At 42.4% G+C, this 24016-nt stretch overlaps 1 protein-coding gene across 1 annotated transcript; it reads right to left on the bottom strand.

The window, feature by feature from the left end:
• Positions 1-17493: 17493 nt before the first annotated feature.
• CENPW (centromere protein W) lies at positions 17494-22624 on the bottom strand. Its single transcript, XM_081186946.1, has 3 exons — positions 22414-22624; positions 21588-21701; positions 17494-18140 (listed from the first exon to the last, which is right to left on the bottom strand). The coding sequence occupies exons 1-3, from the start codon at positions 22501-22503 to the stop codon at positions 18114-18116; spliced, it is 231 nt and encodes a 76-aa protein (XP_081043072.1). The 5' UTR covers positions 22504-22624; the 3' UTR covers positions 17494-18113.
• Between the last annotated feature and the right edge of the window lie 1392 nt (positions 22625-24016).

Here is a 24016-nt window from a genome sequence, read left to right as displayed (position 1 = left end):
CTGCATAGAAAGAACTACTGTATACGGCAACGTAACATGTTCGAAGAACCCCTCCTCCCCAGTTCCATTCCAGGTTCAAGAACTTTCAACAAGCTTTAGGGAAATTTGTATTTGTCTTCTGAATGAATTGTCCTGTTGAAATCGGTTTCATGGAAGGTGAAAACAGGAAGGAAGTACTGCCAAAGCCACCACGAGCATCCTTACTCGCACAGAGCTGCGGCTGTCATTTTCATCTTTAACTCTTTCCAGGGGTGTTTCCGATTCTGTTATTGAAGGCACGTGATTGGTATGTGAATGGGCTTAGAATAACCTGAGCTATTTCCCCATTTCCTTTAGAAGAGTTGGCTCAGCAGGCCAGCTTATTACGAATCAAATGGGATGGTGGTAGGTTTGCCAATCACCCAATTAAAAATGTGCTGTAAGCAGCCAAAAGCATGACTGTGTGCCAGCCAGAAGTGAGTTAGTTTGCTTTGCAGACAGGTCATGATCCACGAGATTCTGCATCTCATGGACCAAAAGGGGCTTTGGTCTTCACATGTTGAAATCGTATACCCACTTAACTTGAGGTCATCATAGTTGTATTAAATGGGGCTTGCCTCTGAGTAGACATAGATAGGATTACACTGTCAAGCAGCAGCAGCACACCTAAATCAATTACTGTTATGCCTGGTGCTGATTTTGGAGTGGAAGAAAATCCCAGGGATTACTTCTGTCCAGAAGCACTGTGATCTGGATGCTCTTTCCTATTATCCCAGATATGCTGGCATCCTCTGTTCTTACTGAGCGCTCTGCATTTCATCAGCCTCACTTTCTTCTATCTGTATTTCATGGTTAAGCCATTGAAAATAGATGGACTGGTGGGGTTGAGCTCTAACATAAATTAAGCCCTGTGTGCTTCTTAGGTTTACTGCTCCCCCCCCCCCCAAATCACAACTAACACGCCTCAAAGTATATCACAGTACTCTGGAGTCTTTTTCTCTATTCAGAATGAATAATTTTCCACAACCTCTTGCATAGTTAAATGGGAAAGTGCCCAAATCAAATTATTTGACAGACTCTACTAAAGTTCACATGAGCAAGTGCGAGAATTATGTAACCTCTCAGCACAGATATTTAGACAGCTTTGTGATTACACTCTACACATATGTTGGGACTGTACCCAACACTTATCCTGTTGGTTTTCCTATAATTTTGTAATGGGGGGGGGGCGACTGCAGTGATGACTATAGATGCATAAGATTTGGGTGGAAAACTTGAGCAAGAAGAAATAACCACCATCTGGAAGAACTCCCAAAACGGGTTGTTTTCCCCCAGTAACATCACTTCTCTTAAAATACAGTGTAGCAAAGTTAATGATTCTATTAAATATTTGGCTCCATCTTGACTAAGTATCTCTCCAAGATTATAAAACTGCAGGGTAAATTCATTTATCAGAATGGACACTGGGGTTTGGAGTTTCATTGGAAAATTAAACAGTAACTCAATGAGAAATTTAGATTAGCAAATATGTTTGTACGCATATGATGATATCCCAATTGTGACAGTCTGCTTGTGCAACTGCCATTGCACTAGCAGGAGACTTGTTCTTAAGGTAGTGCAACAGCCAGATCCAAGTGGGGGTCTTATGCTTGCTAAAGATGTTGCTAAAGCCCTCACACTACTGCTGCTATTGTTGTTGTTATATCAGTGACATGTAAGCTTGCACAACAGCAACCCTCAAATGTTGAATTCAACTCATTGGATTCAGATAATATTTACTGTGATCTTGATGAGTGAAGAGTTCGGTGCAGTCCAAAGGCCTGTGACTTGCGTAATAGTGAAAAATGGAATAGTATTTGTAATTGAAAACTTCAGCATTACATTCTAGCTATATATTTTGAAACTTCACAGGGTTGTAAAGAACTCAGACAACTGGCCCTGTCCATATAGCTGCCAAATTCACACATATCCCCCATGTGGGGTAACATCAGGGGGGAGGCAACACTTCAATGTAGATCATATTCACAAGTAAATGTGAAGAAGGTTAGGACACCAATCTCAGTTCTGAAGAAGAAAAGGGCTTCCTATGAAAGCTCAAATATTTTTTTCCTTCCAAAACAGCATTTGTAGTGGAAATAAGTTTGTTTTATATTGGCTTAGGATGTTTTAATTTCCTTATTTCTTAGAAACTGAAAATGTCTAATTCTTATTTTTGTTTGCTTAATAAAAGATTTTTTTAAAGCTTAAACCAAGTCTTTTAAGCTTTCTGCAAGGGAAAAAGATGAAGTGTAAAATAAACATGACCATGGCCAAAACCAAAACTTGAATAATATTTTTGTTGTTCTTGGAAATGTGTTGTATAGCTTCTAACAGTGTCCCCTTTTCCAGGTTCTGGATTTAAGAATGCCATAAAACCAGGCCAGTTTGAAAATTTAACGAAATGTTACTGGATATTCAAAGCATAACAACCAACAGTATCAAATTGGAATAAAAGTGTAACGTTGTCCCACTCAGTGTTACCAGCCAGGTGGCCCTACTTCTGTATTTGGAAACATCTCCAAATGGCCCACCTGGTCCTGCTTTCTGGGTATTTGGTATTATTATGATTGGGGTGAACTATTTTTCCCCTCCAAATTGATCATGAAGCTATGTTCAGATAGTCAGTCATTCACATATTCTCTCTTGAGCGTTATCTAGGGACATGTGCTGAGCTGGATAATACTGTATTCTGGGAACTAATATCAGTCCCAAAGGAAAACGTCAGCACTCCTGGCTCAAGTCTTCCATCCCTGTTTCCAGAGAATGACCTAGAGGAGAAAACTGAGAAACTAGAGTGGCGCTGTGCATTAGTTGAGAGTGAGCGTAGAACCTGCAATTGCTCTCGGAGAGCTGACGAGAGCAGCCCTGTTTGCAAGTCCTGCCAACCTGCCAGTTCACAGGTTGACCATGTCTTCTGACCAGACGTTGTTCCATATGTTAAGGCTGCCCTTTGTACCACTCCTGAGAAAGGAAAGTAAGTTTCCCTGTCATCAGAAAATGGACTACATATCTTAATGTTACAGCTCTTCAGTTTTGTATGTACAGTGGTACCTCGGGTTACATACGCTTCAGGTTACATATGCTTCAGTTTACAGACTCCGCTAACCCAGAAATATCACCTCGGGTTAAGAACTTTGCTTCAGGATGAGAACAGAAATTGTGCTGCAGTGGTGCAGCAGCAGCGGGAGGCCCCATTAGCTAAAGTGGTGCTTCAGGTTAAGAACGGACCTCCGGAACGAATTAAGTACGTAACCAGAGGTACCACTGTATCTATGTGGCATATGCACTTAATTTATTTCAAAGTTATTGCTGCTACATGGTGTCTTGTTATTCAGACCAACTTCCTGCAAGGTGGTCAGTTTGTGGGACACAATATATTTCCACTCTCTGGTTCAGCATTTATTTATTTAATTTTATGTATTCAATTTCTATACGGCCTTTCATCCAAGGATCAGAGGACGGGTTACAATATAAAATCACAAAAATACATACCATAGTAACAAACAAAAACAATACCCCCACCCCACCCCCATCATTTTAAATGCTGTAGACTATTTAATTAGCCAAAGGCCTGGGAGAAGAGGAATGGTTTTGCCTGGCTTCTAAAGTTATTTAATGAAGGTGACAGGGGAGGCTCCCTGAGGAAAGCAACCCACAAGCAAGAAGCCACCACAAAATAGGCCTGCTCTCTTCTAGTTCTCTCATGGAGAAGGTACACTTAGAGATCTGAATGATCACCAAGCCTATGTAAGTTTTGTCACCTCAGCTTTTCCACAATAAAATCTATAAAAATTACGTTTTACTTAGAAATTGTATGCATTTTTCTTCTTCCTAAGAACTTAGTGATCAGAAAGTTGCCCAGACCAATCCAGCTGTTATACAAATTTGTGTGTGTGTGTGTGTGTGTGTGTCTTAGCGGGGCAGTCGGTGGAAAACAGCTGCAAACTTTCCAGACATAAGTAATATTTATTTTCAAAATGAAGTTTCTCCTTTGAGATCACAAAACCCTTGACAGGCAGAATTTCTCAGCCCGCTTTGGTCCAAATAGAATCAGCCTATTCAAATTTTATTGCACAGTAAACTGAATCTCAAGTTTGTTTGCTCAGTGGGGAGAAGCTATTATTTTACCTTCCTGGACTAGAAGGTGGGTGGGTGGAGAAAATGCAGTTAAATACCAACATGTCGATGAAAATGATATCATAGGGATTAAGTTATTATACGGTCTTTCACTGAATAGGTGTGCGCCCAGCCACTAGGATTCCTGCCATTTCCTTAAATTGACCCAACAGACTCTCGCTATTACGTCTGTGCTAATCGGCATCATCCTCTTATTTGCTGACTATGCACTGAGGGCCATATTCCTGCAATCAGCTGAAATGTGTCTTTTGAAAATGTGGTTATTCAATACAGGGTTTTTAATGAAGTATTACATTTTAGGTCTGGGCTGTGTGTACTTTCCCTAAAGACGAGGGATAGAGGGATAAATGTACTCCAGATGAAAAGGATCATCTAGTTCAAGATGGCTGGAGTGGAATTTTATTCCTTACTCAGCCTGAACTAAGTCTAACATGATATGTTGTAGTTTTGCCACATGCCGTAGTGTCACATCACACAGCTTATGCTCAGCTTCTGATTAAATAGCTTAAACGCCGGGCAAAGGAGCTTTGCACACCAATTTAAGATTTAAATCAGAAAATGGTGAAAATGGGTAATAGATCGGGCTGGTGGGTCTTTCCACATGAGCTCCTCACATATTGTGCAATGGAACAGTTAGAGCCACAAAAGTATCACAAGTAAAGGAATTAGTTCATTACTGGCACAGTATTTCTAGATATACCTTGCTTTCATGCACAAAAGAAAGCAGCATGCCTTAATAAAGCCATAAGGCACCATAGATCATTTTCTGAGCATATTAACTACAAGTAGTCGGTACAGCCTGAGAATTTCAAATGATTTTTTTAATGACTAGTGTAATTTGTGAAATTTAGACATCAAAGGCACCAACCTGATCCAGGGAGCACCTGACCAACAGTCAAATGAATTTTAGGGAGATGTTTAATTAGGGTTAATTTGGTCCATCATCTTGATCCCAAAAGCCCCTTGTGGCCAAATGTAATAATAATAATAATAATAATAATAATAATAATAATAATAATAATATTTATTTATACCCCGCCCTCCCCAGCCAAGGCCGGGCTCAGGGCGGCTAACAAGCAATAATAAAAACAAGTTGAATGAATACAGCTTAAAAACAAGATTAAAATACAACATTAAAATATTGAAACATTAAAATATTAAAGTGCAGCCTCATCACAGGAAGAGAAAGGAAAAAGAAAGAGGGGGAGGGAATCAAATTGGCTCCAAGCCAAAGGCCAGGTGGAACAACTCTGTCTTACAGGCCCTGCGGAAAGAAATCAGATCCTGCAGGGCACTGGTCTCATGAGGCAGAGCGTTCCACCAGTGTTGAAAGTGCCCTGGCTCTGGTTGAAGCCAATCTAACTTCCTTAGGGCCCGGGACCACTAAGGTGTTGCTATTTATGGACCTTGAGGCTCTCCGTGGGGCATACCAGGAAAGGCGGTCCCGTAGGACCTTCACTTCCATAATTCAGCAACAATATCTCAAGATTGGAACCATCGTGAAAAATTGGGCAAAGTCCTGCTCCATGGGGTGATACCTTCAGAGGTAGCCATATGGAAGGTGAGGTCCGGCCAAAGTCATGTTTCAGTCTGCCATCTGGATTCAAAGTGACACCCAGGCTCCAAACATTAACGAAGACTGCCTCCCCCACCTCAGGAGCCCTTGTGCCAAGTTTGGCAATGATATCTATCGCAAGAGGCCTAAAACCGGGCAGTAATTCAAAATGGCCTGTGGCCAACTGTCAACAAAGACTCCTGCCCCCACCTAGGGAAACTTTGTTCTGAGTTTGAGGACGATATCTCAATGGGTGGCCAAGTCTATATAGAATAGACAGACAAACCAATCTCCAAAATACAAAGTACCGTATTTTTTGCCCTATAGGACGCACCATACCATAAGGCACACCTAGTTTTTTGGGGGGGAAATAAAGGGGGGGAATTATTTCCTCCCCAAGCGCGGGGCTGGGGCGGGGGAAGCCCGAGCTTCCCCTGACCCCAGCCCCCAGAACAGGCAACTCTCCGCAAGCCGTGGGAGCCCGGCGCTGGGCTCCCGCGCCTTGCGGAGAGCCACGCGAAGCCTGGGCACGCTGAGCTCAGCGCGCCCAGCCTTCGACATCCAAGCAACTCTCCGCGAGCTGTGGGAGCCCGACGTTGGGCTCCCACACCTTGCGGAGAGCCGCACAAATTCTGGGCGCGCTGAGCTCAGCACGCCCAGCCTTCGGCATGCAGGCAACTCTCCGCAAGCCTCGGGAGCCTGGTGCAGGCTCCCACAGCTTGCGGAGATCTGCGTGAAGCCTGGAGAGCGAGAGGGGTCGGTGCGCACCGACCCCTCTTGCTCTCCAGGCTTCAGCGAAAGCCTGCATTCGCCCCATAGGACGCACACACATTTCCCCTTCATTTTTGGAGGGGAAAAAGTGCGTCCTATGGGGCGAAAAATACGGTAGATTATATTCTAATGCGGTTTCTCTCATATCATAAAGCACTTGCTCTTTGGTAACCAGGGACCACTTCATTGAACCTTAGCAGACATTTCATATTTTTTGCATCCAAGATCTCATGTTTAGTTTTACATCTAACAACTAACATGCTTTACAGTATCACAAACAAGCCTAATTAAAATTGTGTTTACTAACAGAGAAGTTTTCTCTATCTTTCAAGAGGAAATGGCCTATTTTACACAAATATGCATCCATTTATCCTTGGATGTTGCTTTTCAGTTTTCTGCTTATTCTCATTGCTCACTACTTTTGCATTGCTGACTACTTTTTGAAGACAGACCATCATTTTCTCTTCTAGATGTTTGTCTGCTTTTCTCCAATTTTTCCATATCTGTGACCGCACCACAGAATTTGCCTTAAGTTGAACTTTCATTATTATAAACGGTTCTCCACTGTTGGAAACCATCAGTTACTTTCCTTTCACATTTTCTGTGTCCTGTTGCACTGAACAATATAGATATCAGAGGTTGAAAGGATCAGCACAGGGAGACTTAGACCCCTTTCTACCTAATGCCGCTGCTGCCGCTGCTGAAGAGCCCAAGATCAGCCACTTCTTCAGAGTGTTTTCTTCATCCTTGTCCCTCTCTCGGCATTGCTGCTGCTGTGCGACCGAAGGCTGGCCACTGCTTCAAAGTGCCATTCTCCTTTGCATAGTATCAAAATTTCCAGGATTGCTACTAATAGATTTAGCACACTGTATGCTGCATCATAATTGTTGAATGCTTTATATATTTAACATTAAAGATGCAGTGTTTTGGAAATATGCAGGCCTGACTTGTATTCTTAGTAATGATATGTTTCATTCCTATACTGTTTTTTGTTTAAAGAGCCACGCTCTGTGACTAGCACTCTTGCATCACACTTTAGAAAAATTCCAAAAATCATGGCAACCTAGAAATTAAACATGGAATATAAATCTGCAAAGGTGGCAAACTAATCCCAACACATTTTACAGCCTGCGGCATTTAGATGCGCTCCAGACAATTAAGAGACACAATTTGGTTAAGCTAGGACCCTGCAGCTATTGAATTTGCTTCCAGCAACTATATGAATGCAGCTGCGCTGGCTACATCTAATATGTTTTGCTACAGTAGCTATGAAAATCTCAGGAAGGGTGTGATGTTGCACAGCTTCAGCAGATTATAGCTTTAGCAGTTGTAAGGAATGATGAGAGATAGATAAAACCAGCTACTTAATGTTTATACTGTTGTATAAAGCTGTTAGCGCCTAACAGTGGAAAATTCATATGCTGCAACAGATCCTTATATTTTATTGGAATTTTTCAATCTAGAAAAATTGAGCAGGAGAAGCAGTTGCAGCATGTTGTCTCTATGCTTTAGGCTTGAAAGCAAGTTGTGTTATCTGAACATTTAAGTGATGTTTCTATGAGAAAGGTTTGGCATGTGTGTCATCAAACTGACCAGTACTACAAAGCAGAAGGGTACCACCCTATTATAATAAAAAAATTCCTTCCAGTAGCACCTTAAAGACCAACTAAGTTAGTTCTTGGTATGAGCTTTCGTGTGCATGCACACTTCTTCAGATACACTGAAACAGAAGTTGCCAGACCCTTCTATATAGTGAGAAGGTGGGGAGGGGTATTACTCAGAAGGGTGGTGGGAATGGGAGATTGGCAGATTGCTGAGATGAGCCTGTTGACGACTCTTAACGACTGTAATAGGTAATACACCCGGGCAACACCATTACTGGCCCCAACAACATCACACATACCATCTCGGGACTATTTAATTGCTCATCGTCTAACATTGTGTATGCCATCAAATGCCAACAGTGTCCTTCAGCTCTCTATATTGGACAAACAGGCCAAACCTTACGCCAAAGAATAAACGGACATAAATCTGACATCAAGAATCACAAAACAGAGAAACCAGTAGGAGAACACTTCAATCTCCCAGGACATTCTATACAAGATCTCAAAGTAGCTGTTTTACTACAAAGGAATTTCAGAAATAGACTGGAAAGAGAAGCTGCTGAATTACAACTCATTACCAAACTTAAAACCATAGAGAGACCTGGTCTGAACAAAGACATTGGATTCTTATCTCATTATACATGACTAAGCCATTTCTCACCTTCTCACCCCTTGCCTTTTCCTGTAAGACCTATTACAGTCGTTAAGAGTCGTCAACAGGCTCATCTCAGCTATCTGCCAATCTCCCATGTCAGTTTTCAATTTACTCTACTGTGATCTCAAAGGTGTAAGGCTACAATTGTCTGTGTTAGCTACTGATGCTTGACTTTGGAAAATCTAGGTCTAGCCCACTCAGCACTTCTTATAAAACACAAATTTGCATGACATCAAAATGGATTTGTTAGGATGTTTGTCAGAACTGAAGTATCCTCCAGGAGAAGACACTACTGTGGTCATGTTGGCTCTGGAATATTTTGCCTCCATTAGGTTTTTTGAATGCATGTTCCATTTCCTTCTCTTATGATATTGATTTTACTCTGTTCATATTTTAAATACTGCAATTTTTATTGTTTTACGAGTCAGCTTGAGGGCTCTTTGGGACAAGGTGAGACAGAAATGGTAAATAATTTACAATAAATAGGTAAAGGTAAAGTACCCCTGCCCGTACAGGCCAGTCTTGACAGACTCTGGGCTTGTGCACTCATCTCACTCTATAGGCCAGGAGCCAGCGCTGTCCGCAGACACTTCCGGGTCACGTGGCCAGCGTGACCAGCTGCAACTGGCGAGCCAGCGCAGCACACACGGAAATGCCGTTTACCTTCCCGCTATAAAGCGGTCCCTATTTATCTACTTGCACCTGGGGGTGCTTTCGAACTGCTAGGTTGGCAGGCACTGGGACCGAACAACAGGAGCGCACCCCACCACGGGGATTAGAACCGCCAACCATGCGATCGGCAAGTCCTAGGCGCTGAGGTTTTACCCACACCGCCACCCGCATCCCTTACAATAAATACCAAGCTGTAAATGAGCTATTCTAGTCAATGATGGCTTTGCACTAACAAACACCACTTCCATGCAATGTAAGTCAGGGCACCCAGTCAAATCAGACCCTACTAGCCCTCCAACAACATAAAACTGGTGATTTTCAACTAGAACAAAGCCACAATCTGATATAATCTAAGCTTAGAATTAAACTGCAAGAGCATGATCCTTCACTACATCAGTGGGGCACCCATATATGATTCTCATGGATAAAGTTATTCTGCCTCCCCACCTCAAGAGAGACATAAAATAGCATCACCGTAACTCATTTTGGAGAATGGGAACACTGCACGAGCCTCTCATATTACCATGCAATCCTTGAATAGTATGGAGAGGATCTGATCTCCCTTAAGTGCAAAGTGCAGGAGTGTTGATAGTATATGCAATTCACCATAATGAATTGCAGCCACTGGTGATGTTTTTAGCTATGCTTATACAGGCACCAGATTTGGAGTGGAGAACAAACAAACATCTACCAAGCGCTATAGAGATTCATTTGCTTGTGGGCACTGTGGCGATGCAGAGTGCAACCCTGCAAGTTACATTTAACAAGCTTTCTAAAAAGTTAACTGCAAAGCAGGATTCTTTAAGGATAAGACAACTATTAAAAATTCAAATATTATTCATACTGACAAGCAGCAAGGTAATATTTTCCCCTTGGTTAAATGTCCTTCAAATAAAGCTGAGGAGAAAAGCCAGAGTTCACAGGATTTTAAAAAGGAGCTGAATTTCATTTCACTCTCCATCAGTAAAGAGGTCATTTACAGGGCCTCAATTTAAATAGGAAGCTGGCAGACACTAATGTACATAATATGGAATTTAAATAACTGAGAAAGTGTTTTGGCTATTATTATCTTTTAGTTATTTTGGGTAGTTACTACCCTTTGGGGGAGACTCTTGAAATATTTATTTTGTCATAGTTTGTAAATTATGTAGAATAATTTTGAAATAAGGTGAACTCTTAACTATGCTGCGGTTAACGTAGGGCCTGCAGCTCTATTCCACAGTATTTTTACTCTGAAGACGCTCCAAAGTTCTGATTGCCTTGAATATGGAATAAAGATTGGCCATTATCTGCTTTGAGACGAGGAAGACTGGTAAATGTCTGAACTTTGGAACTGCCTTTGTGATGTTTGGATAGCACTTACACATTGTGTGATGAATTATCATGTGGTGCTCTTAAGCAAACAATAGAAAACCCCCAAAATACATTGAAAGTGCCTTTAAGAAAAGAGTATTGGCATATGAATAAACTAATCCTATCATAGCAATCAGTTTGTGGTTTGGGTATGCAAATGCCAAGTACATTTGCCAAGCTATAGAAAACCTGCAGTTAAAAGACTCATTTATATTCTACTGCAGACTCCCCACCCCCACCCCACCAACCACAAGTTCACCATCTATTATTTGATCACGGTGAAAAGATTAGAAGTATTGCAGATCAAATATAACCTATACTTATACTGCAACATTTTTAATCCAAAGACAAAATCAGTACTTTATTTGTGAAAGAGACACTTCTGTTTGCCACCTCGTTTCGCAAAGTGAGAGCTACCGATTTTTTCAGTCTATAAGACGCTCCCATGTATAAGATGCCCCCTAATTTTTTACATTAAGTTTTAGGGGGGAAGCCTAGTTTTAAACACGGAAAAATACGGTATTTCCATTGCCAATACAATTTCCCAAAGGGAATTAAATGAAGATGTGAAGCCTGCTAAAGATCTTGAATAAAGATGGCAAGAGCCATCTTTTTGGCTTTGCGTATCAACCAGGCACAAGCACCTGAAGCAAGGAGAACCTCAACAGACCCAGTCGCCACAAGAACTGTAGTGGAGAACTGGAACTAACTACTCAGGCAAACAAGTTACATTTTCAAGCACCTCCCAAATTCAGTCCAAATCAAGAGCACTTCCTTCAATCACCTGTTATGACTGATTTCTGCAGAGATAGGGAACGATTTTCAGCCCAAGAGTTGCATTCCTTTCTGGGTAACTTTCTAAGGGCTACATACCAGTGGTGAGCAGTACCAGAGGTAAAAGTGGGCAATGATGAATATTTTACCTTTGTGCAGTAAACTAGTTATGTCATGGACTGGATGGGCACTGGTGGGAGGCACCAGCCGGGGAACCCGCAAGTGAAGAAAGTTCAGAGCCCAGGGATTGGTGGTGGGATGGAGGAGATGATGTCAGAAGCTAAAGAGGTAGCAGGGTTTATTGAGCTGGGAAGGGTGATGGCAGAGGGCCTTCCAGACTCAAGAGGCAGAAGTGGAGGCTGGGGAGGAGGCCAAGAGGCAGAGATGAATCAGGCAGGTGAAGTAGCAAGGGTGTTTCCTCCCCTCCTGCTGTGACAGCTCCCCTACTGCCTGGTTTCCCAGAACCAGGAGAGGTATGAAGCAAGAGGAGCAAAGGCAGCCACCCCATTGTAGTCTCAGATTGCTTGGGAAAGACCTGGGAGATGAGAAGGCGTAGGCAGCTGTGGGAAGGTGGGGAAGTTCAGTCTCTACAACTGCCTCACAGGGACAAGACCTACTGAAGCAGAGTTGCTGTACTCATTAGGCCTGGCATTCCTGAGCAAATCCTGTTTCTTCTAATAAAGTTAAATTCACTTACTCAGTGTAATTTATTGCTGGCTCGCTCCTGACAAGTTACTACACATACCCCTCTGTATCTTCCATTCATGGAAGCAAGCAGCACAACCAAAGTTCAATGACATATTCCATCCAGCCAAAATATTCAAGGAGGGTACAAAGCAGGGCCTATGGGAGTTGTGGTCTGTGGAGAAGGGCTGCAGCTGGTGAGTGAGTGAGGCTGAGGAAAATCCCATGGGCAAGATGGGACTGTCAGAATGGCTGCATTTGGCCTCTAGGCCTATCTCTGGGGGAATTGAAGCTGCAAGATTCTCAGCATAAACCTAATCTGTGACATAAACGTAGAATTAAGATGCATTAATTTCAGTGTTAAGAGTGATTATTATTCTGGTTTCTCATAACAGAAGTCACTGTAAAGTACAGACTTTTCATTCTCTTCCAACATGATTAATAACTAATTAAAATAGAGAAGGAAACAAATGGGCCCCTACCCAAAGGCATACTGTCTTCAAAATAAAAAAGAAGGGAGGGGAATGGGAGGGATACATTTGGGGTAATTTTATTATCTTAAAAACTAGGTTTGATTTTCAAACTTTTAATTTCTTTTGGAACTAATAAATGAACTACAATTTAAGGAAAATAACTTACTGAAAGCACTCAGAGAAGGGTTTGCTAATAAAAGGGGCACTTAAAAAAAACCAACCAAAAGCTATGATGCATTGCTTTATGTCCTGTGTAGACTGCAGGGTTCCAATAGTTCACTCTTCTCTGGTGTTCATTAGCTATTGACCTTTCAAGCTGGTGAGGTAATTCCCTTAACACTATAAACCATAGGATATCCTCCCCTCTGTTTCATGTTTTGACATTGCAAAAGGTCATAAAAGTGTTCTGAGCAGTTCTAGTCACTGCTTAAAACACAGATAAGAAAAAATAACCTCTTGCCTTGGCTTTCCAGGTCCAGTATTTGAAGTCCATACAACACCCTTATCTGTCTTGCCAAAAGCAAAATAACAAATGTATCCCAAGATTAGAATTTTGTTCAAAGCAATTGACACTAACTACTAACATGTCAAGAAAGGTCAAATATCCAACACAACAGCAGCAATATGCTTCCTGACTTACAGGATCATGCAAAATAGTCTCCTATAAAATTGTGCCTCAAATACAATATTCAAGAGGATTTTAGTAAAGTGTTAGTCTACATATGCTGATCACAATCTCAATTGCTGCAATATTATTGAGCTCCCAGGAAATTAAAGATTTAATGTTATTAGGTATACTTTTGTTTTCATTAAAAGCTAACAGAAATGGTAGTTTTAAGGGGAGACATTTATGTCACATTAGTCCCATGACACAATCCTTAAGAGCTGGGGCTCTAACAAAAAGCCAGCATGGTGATGTGAGGGCTTTAACTCTGGCTGCTGCTGTGGGCCCAACTATGATCAGGTTCTGGGCAACTGTTACCTGTGTTTTCGCAAAAAGAGGTCCAGTTGGGGAGGGGGAATGACCTCTTTATTTTGCAATGCAGATCAGGCTCAAAGTGGGTGGGGTAAAGGATTGAAGCCTGGTAACAGCATGCAAGAGTTCCAGCCTGGTTTGTGGGCCTAGTACTGGCTATTTGTAATCACACACATACACACCGCAGTTAAAGGCAGAGCTATGCGACCAACATCACATGTAATTTGGCAGCACGTGTGCTACTTGCTCTCCCATTTCTATAAGAAAATAGTGGGAAGAATTTGGAAATTCCTTTTGTAACTGTTAACAGCTCTTCCAAAAGAGCAGATACTTAGGAATTTGGATAACCATAGACAGACCATTGTTGTGGCATGCTAGTTTATAATTTTATATACTGTCCTGACCAACTGGCAGAAAAGTTACATACCAGCTTCCTGCTAATTTATTCAACCACTTTATTTGGAACCCATGTGTCAGAGCTGCTTCCAGATCCTAGCTCACAGAGGATCACGCTAGCCAGCGTTCACTTTATAAAAGTCTTTATTGAGTTACAGTTTCCATTCTCAAGCTGCTGCGTGCAGCTCTACGTCTTATGGGTTAGACCGGCGAAGCTCCGTCTGAGTCTCCGCCCCCTGTGCACCAGCTTACTAACCTAGTCTTACTCCACCTTTTCCGCCTGACCGTTCTTCTCTGGGTCCCTCTGCCCCCCGTGGTCTCTTCCTTCCGGGATTCTTCTGACGCGGACCCCCCGGACCCTCCTGTCTCCTTGCGCCGGGCTTTAGGACCTGGCTCCCTTTCCGGGCTGCTTACTGCGCCACCTTCCTGTGCATTTGAACTTGGCGCGCGCGCCCAACCTTCCACTTTCCGCCTGACCGTTTCTTCGCTCCCCGATGGAGGTGTGGCCACTCCTGACTCGTGCCCTCCCTCCTGTTGCGAGCTGCCAGCGCTTGATACCTGGCGCCCTTCTTCTCCCCTGCTCTCTGTTGGTGACGCTGGTCCCGATTTCCAACTGCTCCCCTCTGAGCCCCCTCTGGACCCTTCTTCCTGGGGTGTCCCCCTAGGTTCCCCCCTTGTTCTGGCCACTGGTGCTCCTTTCTGTGAATCTTCTGATTCACTGGAAAGACTCGGAGATCTCGGGTCGTCGTCATCACTCATCTTTTCCTCTGCCTCCTCCCCCTCGCTCTCTGTTTCCTCCCTTGCCCTCGCCTCTGCTCCTGAACCCCTGACACCATGTTTGTAAATGTGACCCTTTCTATGAGGAGCTGAAGTTCTAGAAATCGTAACACTAGTAAAATCCTCATGCAGGGCCATTTTTAAGAGCAGAGTTTAAGAGTTCCTTTTAGAACTAGTGTAAATGATTCTTACCACCTAGTGACCATACTTAACACTGCATGCTGAACATGGAAAAGCGTCTGTGTTTTGACAGCATCCACGGCATCATTGTGCAGTCAAGTAGCACTTAGATGGTTCTCATTATATAGACCCTTCCTATTGTACTGCTTTTGCAATACTAAAACTGAAAAGACCCACAGGTTGGACTCCTCCAATATGGTCAAGGTTTTCTCACATTAACCTCAAGACACAACAAAGAGCCAAGCATCTCTCACACTGCCAAAGTAACGTTAAAGGGGCCTAATTTGCCTGAGGAATGGCCAACAAAATGTGAGGGTTATTTTGGCACAGGAAGCACTCAGCAGAGGATCCTTTTTCTGACATGAACATTAAAAAAAAAAACCCTTTGGAAACAATATACAAAAGTCATTTGTACGTAAACCAAAGTGTTACATACATACCACCAAGATACCAAGACACATGGAATGTGCGCATGGGAAGATATAGGATATCTTCAGAAACTGAGATATAAAAGATGCAGAGTAAAGGCAGCTCAGATAAATGAAGAAGACAGGCACAATTCACATGAGAGCTCCATACAAGCAACTAAGTTTCTTCATAAAAGATATAAGGCAGTACTTCTTGACGCAGCATGGTGAAACTATGGAATTCGCTCTAAGATATGAATAGCTGTCAACTTTTCCCTTTTTTTAAGGGAAATTCCCTTATTCCAAATGGAATTCCTCACAAGAAAAGGGAAAAGTTGACAGCTATGAATATGTTGAGGGCTATGCGCTTGGCTTTAAAACAGGTTTTGACAAGTTCATGGAGGACAACTACTACTGCGTAATACTTCCAAAAACAGAGGCAGCATAGCTCTGAATAACAGTCTCTGGGAAACAACCCTGAGAGAGGGCTATTGCCTTTATGTCCTGATCATGAGCTTCCCAAAGGTATTTAGTTGGCCACTGAGAAATAAGATGCTGGACTAGATAGGCCTTTGGTTGGATTAAGCAGGGCTCTTTTTAATGTTATGTTAAGAATTTTACTCCAGCAGTTCTCCAATAATATATTTGCCTGGATTTGGCTTTCCCAAGGGATATTTATTACATCCCAATGGCTGAGTAGCTATTTAAAACATTTGCCTTCTACCTTCATTGCAAAATTACTACACATAAAAGTGTGTAGTGATAGCACATTTCCTCTAGTAACAGTTTCTCCCCTCCAATATTGAGGGGGAGGTTAATTTTCATTCAACGTCACATGCAATGTTATAGATGCAATACTAAAATTATTCTCAAACAGATACAGAAACCAGTGCCTTATTAAACACATCAGCATTAATTAAAATATACATTCAGATTTTAAGTCAACCATAACCTCTGAAGTGTTAATCACCCATTGTTGATTAATTACTCTGGATGATTGGATGACACTTGTTAGTGTAGAAAATGAAATGTCTTCAGGATGCTGTCAAAACACAGAACATTTAGCTTCTCTCTACTCAGACTTCATTAACAAGATACATGAAAGCTCGAAAGTAGTTTCCTTCCTTTACGTGAACAACTTTAAAATGAAACCCTTAATTGCCCCACATCTGTCAGCAATAAAAACTTGGGACGCATCATGACTGCCAGTAGCATAATGCAAAATGCTAATTCTAGAAAAAGAACTTATTTAATAAAATAGAAGCCTGCACATGAAGAAAAATAAATGGGACACTTAACTCTATCCCCATCTTATGGTTACAAAAGGAACATTCACTGAGGCAAGAAATTTCCAAAAGATGCAATGTCTATGTCACAGTTTATTTCACTCAAACAGAAACACTAAGCACTAATACACAAAAAGAATAATTTTAAAACTCTGCTTTCAGTAAGGCAATGCAAAAAAATACGGCAAATGCTTTTGTATATTCCCTATTCGATTAAAAGGGACTTAACCATGTACTTAATCATATTTCGAAGTAGCATACATGAAACAACCCACAAGTTTTGCAAGTGAATGGGTTTCATTTTGCAAAACACTGGTAGTAAGTGGGAGTTTTAAATTTTTGCCATTTTTCTATCCCTTTGAAGGATTTATACTTAGTAGTTTAGACTCGCATTCCAAATATGAATGACGAGACCGAAGGTAGAAGCCTGTGGTTGGTATTCTTGGGTACAGTTAGCTGTGGAAAGGAAAGATACAGGCATAAGGTCCAAAGCTTCCAGTTACACTTTTTCTATCTTTCCTGTATAAAAAAGAGAGATGACAGACTTGCTACTTCTTCCAAAAATGAATACAGGAGGGTGAGGGGAACACTTCAGGGTTTTCCATTCCTTTAGCCATCTCCAACACCAATAAAGGAAGCGAAAGAATATATCAGTGTCTCTCCTTTCCTAGGAACTGCTGCTGCTGCAACCGGCCCCAACAGGATTTACCATGTCTAAAACACCTCTCCGTTTACTCTGTGATACAGTGAAAAGCATATGAAATGAACAAGTGAGGGAAGTTGTGCAGAGCTTTATTGCTATAAATCGTTTTGAAACATTTATTTTCATAATCTGTTTACAAACTGTTTTGTAAATGTTCTACTTCCCAATTTGAATCCCCTACATCAAACATTTGCTTAACCGTAATATTTTATTTGCGATGTTACTTAAAATAATCTCAAAAACCAAAAAGGTTTATAAACAAGTGAAAAGATGCATATTTACAGCAACCCTGTTGATAAATATTCATTCAGAGAAAGAAAGAGAAATATTTTGTTTTTCTAGAAGTAACTTTACATAGAGAATTAAAAGTGGCTTCTAACATTTGCCATAGTCTCATAGAAGGCATCTTGCTTAATCATTATAAACAAGTGAACACATTACAAGGTTAAAACTTGCATTTGTCTATTGTATTAATTATACACATCAGTTTTATTACATTGCCCTGATTAAAAAGTAAGTAGTGAGCTCCTGCAAATAACAATGGCATCGGCTTTGGCTATCTATCTACTGAAAAATATGAAAAAATATGAATATGAAAAATAGAAACACAAAATTCAGATATTTTAACCTCAGCACATGTACGACAGCAATTACGCAGAATTAATCAGGGGATGAAGGAATTCTTCTTGACTTTAGCCTCGGCTCTTCTTTAAAACAACCTGAGCGGGGAACAAAATACAGTACCTTCAGATATATAAAGCTGTTATTTCAAATAAAGATAGACCAATACTTAACATGAGATGCATTAGATCAAAGGGCTTGTAAAAAAAATAGGAATATCACATTTTTCTAAACTACTACAAAGTCAACTTAACTGATTTGCATCAATAAACTAAATGGTTGATAGGGCTTCCCTATGATGACACCCTGTCTAAAACTCCCTTTTGGGGAAGAGCACTTAATGAGCCTCCTTGTGAGTTTTCATCTGCCATCAGCAAAGTTGATCCCCTCTCCGCTGCCTGCAAATCTTCCCTGCCCCGAAACAAAAAAGAAGGGGTGGGTACACAACTAGAAAAATTAAATGATCTTACTACAGCTGCTGTAAGCCAGAGTTTTCTGTCAGAATCAGAGGCAGCCCGTGTTCTCTGCTTTGTTCCTTTTCTTAACATGGTGCATAGTTCAGATAGGACGGCCATAACTTTGCATATGGATACATAGATACGGGTTTCTCAAGACTTTTTCACAGTATTATTCAATGACTTGGGAGCAATTCAATCAAAATTATATGTTGCACAATAGATTCTGAAAACTTCAACTTTATAAAACAAGCTCTCTGAAAAAGACACAAACAGCAATAATAATATATATAAGCCTCCCAAGACATGGTCAGGCTAACCCTTCTCTGATGACAAGAGAAAAGTGACTTATTCAGAAGGTCAGTGGGCAGACCTTTTGCTCTCCTGCTCAGGCGGTCAGTGGAAATCTTTCAGCAGGTAAAATAGCATTGTGTCACACCCTTTCAGGAGGTTTTTCTTGAAATACAAATAGCAGCTTCAGAAATTATGCAAGTACCAGCTTTTTGTCAGGAACTCTTCCCACAGTCCTGAGGCTGTAGACATTTTTACCTTTCCGGAGATGTGCAGCTGGTAGTCCTCACTAGAAGCTATCTAGTACTGCTAACAATTTTAAAATTAACCTGGAGAGTGAAACTTAGAAGTCTAAAGCAGAGAAAGCCTTCAATCTGCGCTGCTAGCTGCCTCATGCCTATGTCCTTGCAGAGTAACTCAATTTGCAGGAACCTGCACCCTTCTAATGCTCCAGGCACTGCCACTGCAAAGGACAGAGTCTGGCTGCTGCCTGCTCTTGCTTCTTTAGCATCTCCTTCCTTTCCAGCCTAGCCATATCCCATTAGCAGTATTCTCATCTCCAATTTATTAGAGATAGGGTTGTCACATAACCTTCACTCAGCACCAACTTGTGCTGTGCAATAGAGAAAGCTATATCATGTCAACATCCAAGGTAGCTTGACACTGGAGCACCACTATAGCTGTTTATCAGGTTGGTCTGCGTACATTCCAACTTATGCATGCAGAGTCCTTTCCTCCAACTAGTGAGTAATTACAACCAGCCAACCACAGTTCTTAAAAGACTGTGGGCAAGGGCTTCCAAGCCAGAAGGTATTTCAAGGCTGTCTGGGTAGCAATTAAGCAAAAAGTCTTGGGAATGGAGAGAAAAACTGTTGAAAAATACAGTATACTAATAAAGATCCCCTCTTTTACTAGTAAGCTTACTCCCTCTTAGCAGACTCCTAGAAAATCTGGCTCTTAAGTTCTGTTATAAAAATTTGCCCCCCCCTTCACTGTATAAGGCACTTTGTACGTTTATGTACAATTTTGAGAAAAGAATGATGTGTTAATTTAAGAAATAGTCAGTACAGTCTGATGTGTAATGACAGCCTCAGCCCCTCTAGTGAAACTCATAACTACCTCCCTCTCTAATAATAAAAGTTTATGGTGTGAATATTTGAAGTTAATAATAATAATAATAACAATAACAATAATAATAATAATAATAATAATGTGTATGCTCCTTCTTGGGTACTTTGTCTACCTTTGGTCTCCACCCTGCACTCAGCCCTCACCTGTGACTCCTAGCACCTGTCAGCATGCGACAGCAGCCACACCACAGGAACAGCTTCAAATGGCCAGCTGAACCAGAGGAGTGTAGCCGATGGTAAGTAAGGGAATTCCCCTGCATCCGAAGAGACTCTAGTAGATTGAGCAGACAAGACTACAGTCATACCTTGGGTTAAAGACGCTTCAGGTTGAGCTTTTTCAGGTTGCGTTCCATGGCAACCCGGAAGTAACAGAACGGGTTACTTCTAGGTTTCGCCGCTCTCACAGACGCTCAAAACGACATCACACGCATGCACAGAAGCGGCGTATTGTGACCCACGCACACGCAGACACGGGTTGCATTTTGCTCAGGATGCAAACGGGGCTCCAGAACGGATCCCATTCGCATCCAGAGGTACCACTGTACTCATGGGTCCAATGGTCAAGAAGGCAGTTTCTGCACGTGCTGTAGAAGGAAGTGAGGGACAGATGGGGCATGTCAACCTGGGAAGGTAGCCCATCTATAAGAAGGAAAACTCTGGACCTAAACCTCCCCTGCCTTGTGGAATATCTTAAGGAGAAGAAAAGGCTAAGGAGTAAACCCTACACAAATCCAGAGTGGAGTCCCTAAGACAGTTGGATGACGCCTTGTAAGCCGCCTCCTGGCAGCTCATGCAGCCAAGCTGGTACCAAACATATTGCTCTGCTTTCCATTTGATTACATCAGCGAGGCTGAGAGTGGAGTCTTCTAGGCTCTCCATACACACCCAGGCTTGCGCCCTAGAGAAGTCACTTTGGTGCTGCTAACATAGCAGTTTGACTTCACTCCTGGAGGCACACTCCCTTGTCTCTCAAGATAAATATGGTAGTTTTTTCTGAGTTTGTACTTAAAGGGAATTGTGGAACCAAATGTGGTTGGTTGTAATATCCGAGTTGTCACAATGTCTCTTGTTTAAGTACCCTGGTAATGAGCACTGATTTTATTCTATCAATTTTATTATGATTTGTCATGCAGTATTATATAACAACCTGTTCAGAAAGTGCAAGCCTAACTATGAGGGTTCAGAAGTAAGTCGCATTGAATTCAACGGAACTTACTGCCAGAAAAGTGGGGTTAGCCATAAAGATTTTTTTTAAAAAATCCAACTTGCTGTTTTATGGTTATTGTCCTATTGCTGCCTTTAATGCTGGTTTTTTTTTGGGGGGGGGTGTTCTATTTTTAATTAAACTTTGTGATTCTATATTTATATGATGGGATCTGTCGGATTAGAGCCTTGCTCTAGAAAGCAGCCTAAAAATATTTTAGATATCCAAATATGATTTGGTACCACATATTTTAAACACATTGGAAACATCATTATATAAGCTTGATCCCCCACCAACCCATTTAATAAACACAGTACAACAAATGCTATATTGGTAACATAAAGTGTAATCTAATGAACAGACCTTAACATTCCCCTTGATATTTAGTATTAATGTGTGAGGTGTTTACAGTGTTTAAATACTTATCGATTCAATAAAAAAATTCAGCTGTTACACTGCAATTACCTTTGCTGAAGAGCGAACGTGTCGAGATTTAATTGTTTTGCTCTTTTCCGCAATAGCATTGGTCCTGGTTTCTATAGCTAGTCGATGGAGAAACAGTAAGACATTCAAATGTACCTTTAAAAGAAGAGTGTGGCGTTATTTCCAAAGAAATGCTTAAAAGCCACTACCTGTTGATTAATGAAGCACTCCACACAAACTAATGTTCCTTAAATCTTACACTAAGGATGCAAATATATTACTTGACCTCTGTGCTGTCAACATCCACATATCTCCTCAGAGCACACTCACACTGAAAACGTGATGGCTGTTTCACACAACTTTTGAGAAACTGGTGCCTGCTGGTTGCTGCAAACAGGGGAGTGGAGGAAACAATGAAGAAAGGTAGATAATACTACTACTGTACACTTCATGGGTGTGAGTTCTGAAACCCTGGCCAAACAGCTTGGGTGGCACCCTAAACACCCCTTCCTGAACCACGGGGGGTTGGACTAGATGACCCTTGGCGTCCCTTCCAACTCTTACAATTTTATGACTCCTATCACATACGGCGACGGGTGGGGGCACCCGGCACGAAATCCGCAACACCAGCTGCGGATAACCGGAGTCCCCTAGACACACCCGCTTCCTTTCACGGGGCGCCGGGATCTGCCAAGGCCTGTCCCTGATCCTGGAGAGAGACCGGCGAGGCACTAAGGTCCCTTCAGTTATTAGCAAGCGGTTTTCCCGGGAGTATCCGACCGACCTCCGTTGGAGACAGGCCAATGGGCTTCTTCCGGCCTCCCCCTCCCCACACACCGCCTTCGCTCCCTGCCCCCCCCCCCCTCACCAGCAGGTCGGTGTTGGCGCGCATGCGCAAGTGCGGCTTGTGCTTGATCAGCAACTTCTTCACGGTGCTCCGCGGAACGGTGTTCTTCATCCCGGCGGCGGCGGCGGCGGCGGCTCCCTCTCTTTTCTCTCAAGTAGAGCGGCCTTCCTGCTCCAGCCGCGCCTGCGCCCGAGGAGTTTCGAATCTGCCGCCGCGCGCAGGGTGACGTCACGGCCGCCGCCGGGCCAATCCGCCTGCACGGCCCCGCCTCCCTTCTTCTCGCTCCCCACATGAGAGGAAGCGCCTCCCTCGCGCACGGCGGATGCAGCCCGAGCAGAGTCCCCTCTCGCTTAGAGGGTCGGCGTCCCGAAACCACGCCCCCTGCCCCCCCCCTCCGGAGCGCATCGCTGTTAGCTGTCTCCCAGTTGTAAAGGCTTCGTGACTTGGCCTGCCCTTTGGAGACGGCATATATTTGTCTGTGGACAGATATATGCCGTAGTACATTTAAGGGAACCCCTCGCACGAGACACTTTTTCTCCGCTTGCTTGTGGACTTGACTCACCTACCTCACAGGGCGGTTGTTGGGGGGATTATATGAGCACGGGGTGCGCGGGCGGGAAGAACTGCGCACACCATCTTGAAGAAAAAGCCGAGATATAAATGCAAAGTGCTCTTGATCAGTGACAGATTTACCTATAAGCTAAACAAGCTATAGTTTAGGGCCCCACATTCTTGGGGGCCCCAAAACATTTTAAAGAAAAAAAACCTGGATGTACATTTCCAAAATATAAGATAAAAAACAAATAAAATGGCTTTAGATACCTATTAGGTCCATAAATGGCCATATAGCATATACTCAACACAAAAACAGCAACCATTGGTTGTTGGCAAAGGACAGCTGGACATATAAAAGGCCCCATGACCTTCAGTAGCTTAGGGCCTCATCAAACCTAAATCTGGCTCTGCTCTTGATACAGCCGTCTTGTCACCATGATTACACTTGCTGCTTTACAGTTCTTAATATGGGTGGTTCCGCTAGGCGGGAATCCTGTAACTTGGGGATGGTAAGTTTGCACACCTTCCAGATGTTGGTGGACGCAGCCAATGGTCGAGTCTGATCAGAGTTGGGAGTCCAGTAACAGAACTGCCTCATTATACAGAGTTGGATTATTACTCCACCCAGCACAATACAGTACTATCTTCACTGACTGACAGCAGCTGCCTCAGGTTTTAGGCAGGGTCCTCTCCCAAACCTACATCGAAGAACAGAACCTGAGACCTTTTGCATGTGAATTGTGCTCTTCCACATCCAAAGCATGTCTTTCCCTGTCTTAACGTGGTGCAATGGGTCAGTGCATCTGGCTGTTAACCAAAAGGCTGGTGGTTTGAGCCCACCCAGGGACAGCTGTGGGCAGGATTCCTGCATTGCAGGGACTAGACAACTCGGGGACCCTTTCCAACTCTACCGTTCTGTTATTCTATCTGTAAGGCCACAGGTTCCCCACCACTCCTATACATACTTACCTGCAAGTAACTTTTACTTTTGATAGGCATGCATAGGGTTTTACTGACCAATATGCAACAAACATAAATTTAATTTTTCAAAAAAGTATTTTAAAGCCAC

The sequence above is a fragment of the Podarcis bocagei genome (assembly GCF_964188305.1).
Source record: "Podarcis bocagei genome assembly, chromosome: 3".
Classification (NCBI taxonomy): domain Eukaryota; kingdom Metazoa; phylum Chordata; class Lepidosauria; order Squamata; family Lacertidae; genus Podarcis; species Podarcis bocagei.
Note: the sequence above shows the minus strand (reverse complement) of the source record. Positions and strands in the feature narration are given on the sequence as shown.

What these genes read in the sequence shown, in the direction of transcription:
- CENPW (XM_081186946.1), bottom strand. Translation starts at nt 22,503, where the DNA reads ATGAAGAACACCGTTCCGCGGAGCACCGTGAAGAAGTTGCTGATCAAG. An exon ending in GCGCCAACACCGACCTGCTG is followed by an intron (nt 21,702 to 22,413) that starts GTGAGGGGGGGG and finishes CTTCTTTTAAAG; the next exon opens with GTACATTTGAATGTCTTACT. An exon ending in ACGTTCGCTCTTCAGCAAAG is followed by an intron (nt 18,141 to 21,587) that starts GTAATTGCAGTG and finishes TTCCCCGCTCAG; the next exon opens with GTTGTTTTAAAGAAGAGCCG.